At 45.2% G+C, this 2,207-nt stretch overlaps 1 protein-coding gene across 1 annotated transcript; it reads left to right on the plus strand.

Moving 5' to 3' along the window:
• Positions 1–1,173: 1,173 nt before the first annotated feature.
• Pmar_PMAR009917 (conserved hypothetical protein) lies at positions 1,174–1,558 on the plus strand (the record flags this gene model as incomplete). Its single annotated transcript, XM_002768598.1, has 2 exons — positions 1,174–1,248; positions 1,275–1,558. Coding segments are annotated over 2 exons (359 nt in total), but the record flags the coding sequence as incomplete, so codon positions are not given.
• Between the last annotated feature and the right edge of the window lie 649 nt (positions 1,559–2,207).

Raw genomic sequence — 2,207 nt, forward strand, 5'->3', positions numbered from 1 at the left:
CCGTGTGGTTGCATGTACTACGTGCGCTAAATCTCCATCCACCGTTTATGTATCGTGTGATCCCATAGCTAAACTGGTTAAGGGTGTGCTTCCACGTGCTCGAAACAGGGGTTCTATTCCCGGGCAGGGTTATACTGATACCCTGTATGCACTACGTGCGCTATAGTATAGCTATACCTCCTTGTACTGTCTTATATTGTATAATCTCACAGCTCAACTGGTCAAGGATACACTTTCACTTGATCAAAGCCGAGGTCCTATCCCCCGGCACGGTCATTCTAAGCACCTAAACCATCGCAAGCAGCAGAGGAGGTTTACCGTGGCGCGCGCTGAAGTCGTGAATCAAGCCTTGATTATCAAGGTCGAGAATCAGAATCAGGGTTTGGTACCGGGGGCCCGGACCCCCGGTACGAATCAAGGCAAAATAACGTGGAAAAATGGAGATACTCACGGCGTGAGTATGATTCGGAATCACACGCTGAGTAAAAATCTGATTCTGAATCTTTGGCGTTCTCGAATTGAGTAAAATACTCACGAGTATGAGTTTTGAATCACAATCACGTTGAAAAAATCTAGAATCATGATTCTTACTCACTGGGTTGAGTAAATACTCTGACTCATTGATTCACAATCAGAATCAATGGCTGAGTATGATTCTGAATCAGCAATCATGATTCTGAATCAGGAATCATGATTCTGAATCAAGAATCGAAATCAACGCTTGAGCGAAATCAGGAATCAGGAATCGTACTCGCGAATCCTGAATCTGAATCTGGAATCAGTAATCATACTCACAAATCATGAATCTTACTCATGAATACGGAATCTGAATCAGCACTTGTGAATCATGGTGTGAGTTGAATCAAAATCGGAAATCAGATAGTGAGTTGAATCAGTGCCTGTGATTCTCGAATCAGTATCCGCATACCGCCCCTGGATAGTCTCAGTGGCATGTAAGGTATCCAGAGAAAATTAGACGCGGATATGACAAATCAAGAACGGAGTCAACTTTTTGACGCACGATTTGTTTACTCCTATTAGTATATAGTAGAGAATTCAAGCCGTTTATTTCATTCATGAAAAGTATGAGTATTTTTCACGCAATAACCAACCCCGCAATAACTAACCCTTCACATGCACTGAGTGCATGTGAAGCGATTGTTTGAGTAGCAGTTGATATGTCCAAGGCCTTCGACACTGCGTGGGTTCAGAAATTGACGCTGATACTTAGAGGGGTTGGTATAGGTGGCAGGCTCTTCAAGACTCTTGATGAGAGCCGCTCTTGGTATGGTTGAATGACTTCTTGAAACATAGGAAGTTTCGTGTAGGATGTGAGAGCTCTGTGAGCGAGACTATGCTGCCGAACTGTGGTACACCTCAAGGAAGTGTGGTTTCACCATGGTTATTTGCTGTGTTGGTCTCTCAGCTCCAAGATATTCCGGGTGAAAACTGTCTAGTGCTGCGATTTGCGGATGATATTTTGCTGTTAGTTAAGTCTGAATCAAGTACCAGAGCAGAGAGATTGATGCAGACAGCTTTGAATCCTCTGCAAAGCTGGGCAGACGATTTGATTCAAATCATTTGAAGCTTACTACTAACGCCCTTGAGACCCAGTGTATCGCTTTCACACTCGGAAGTACCAGGTTCTTACCGAAGTTGCCTTTGTATGGTCAGCAGCTGAAAGTACACCGACGCTAAAGTATCTAGGCATAATCTTAGATCCAAGTCTGAGCTGTCGGGCAAACGTTGATGCCCTGGTGTGTAATCTTGAGGCTAGGTTGAGTCTCGTGCATGCGGTCGCAGGGGCGAACTTTGGTTACTCGGCCGCTGTGTTTAGGTCTACGTACCAAGCAGTAGCGGAGTCTAGGATGAGATATGCGTTATGCACTCGAGTTGCTGCTAGCGTGAGAGTGCTAGCTAAATTGCAGATTACACAGAATGCTGGTGCGAGACTCATTATTGGGTTGCCGAAACAAACTTCTGCTGACTTGGTTCTGCGCGAGTCTGGACTGGAGCCAATCAACTATCTCCTGGATCTGGCCATTATAGGGTGGACTCTCCGGGCTCAGTCCTTGTTTTACACTCATGTAGCACAGTTGACCTTGGATGATTGGACGGGTTTGCGAAAATTGAAGGGAAGAGCCCCACTGCACAGATTCGATGATGTGATGGACGAACTATCAGGTCTACTACCAGATGCTCTTCCT

The sequence above is a fragment of the Perkinsus marinus genome (assembly GCF_000006405.1).
Source record: "Perkinsus marinus ATCC 50983 genomic scaffold scf_1104296967830, whole genome shotgun sequence".
Classification (NCBI taxonomy): Eukaryota; Perkinsozoa; order Perkinsida; family Perkinsidae; genus Perkinsus; species Perkinsus marinus.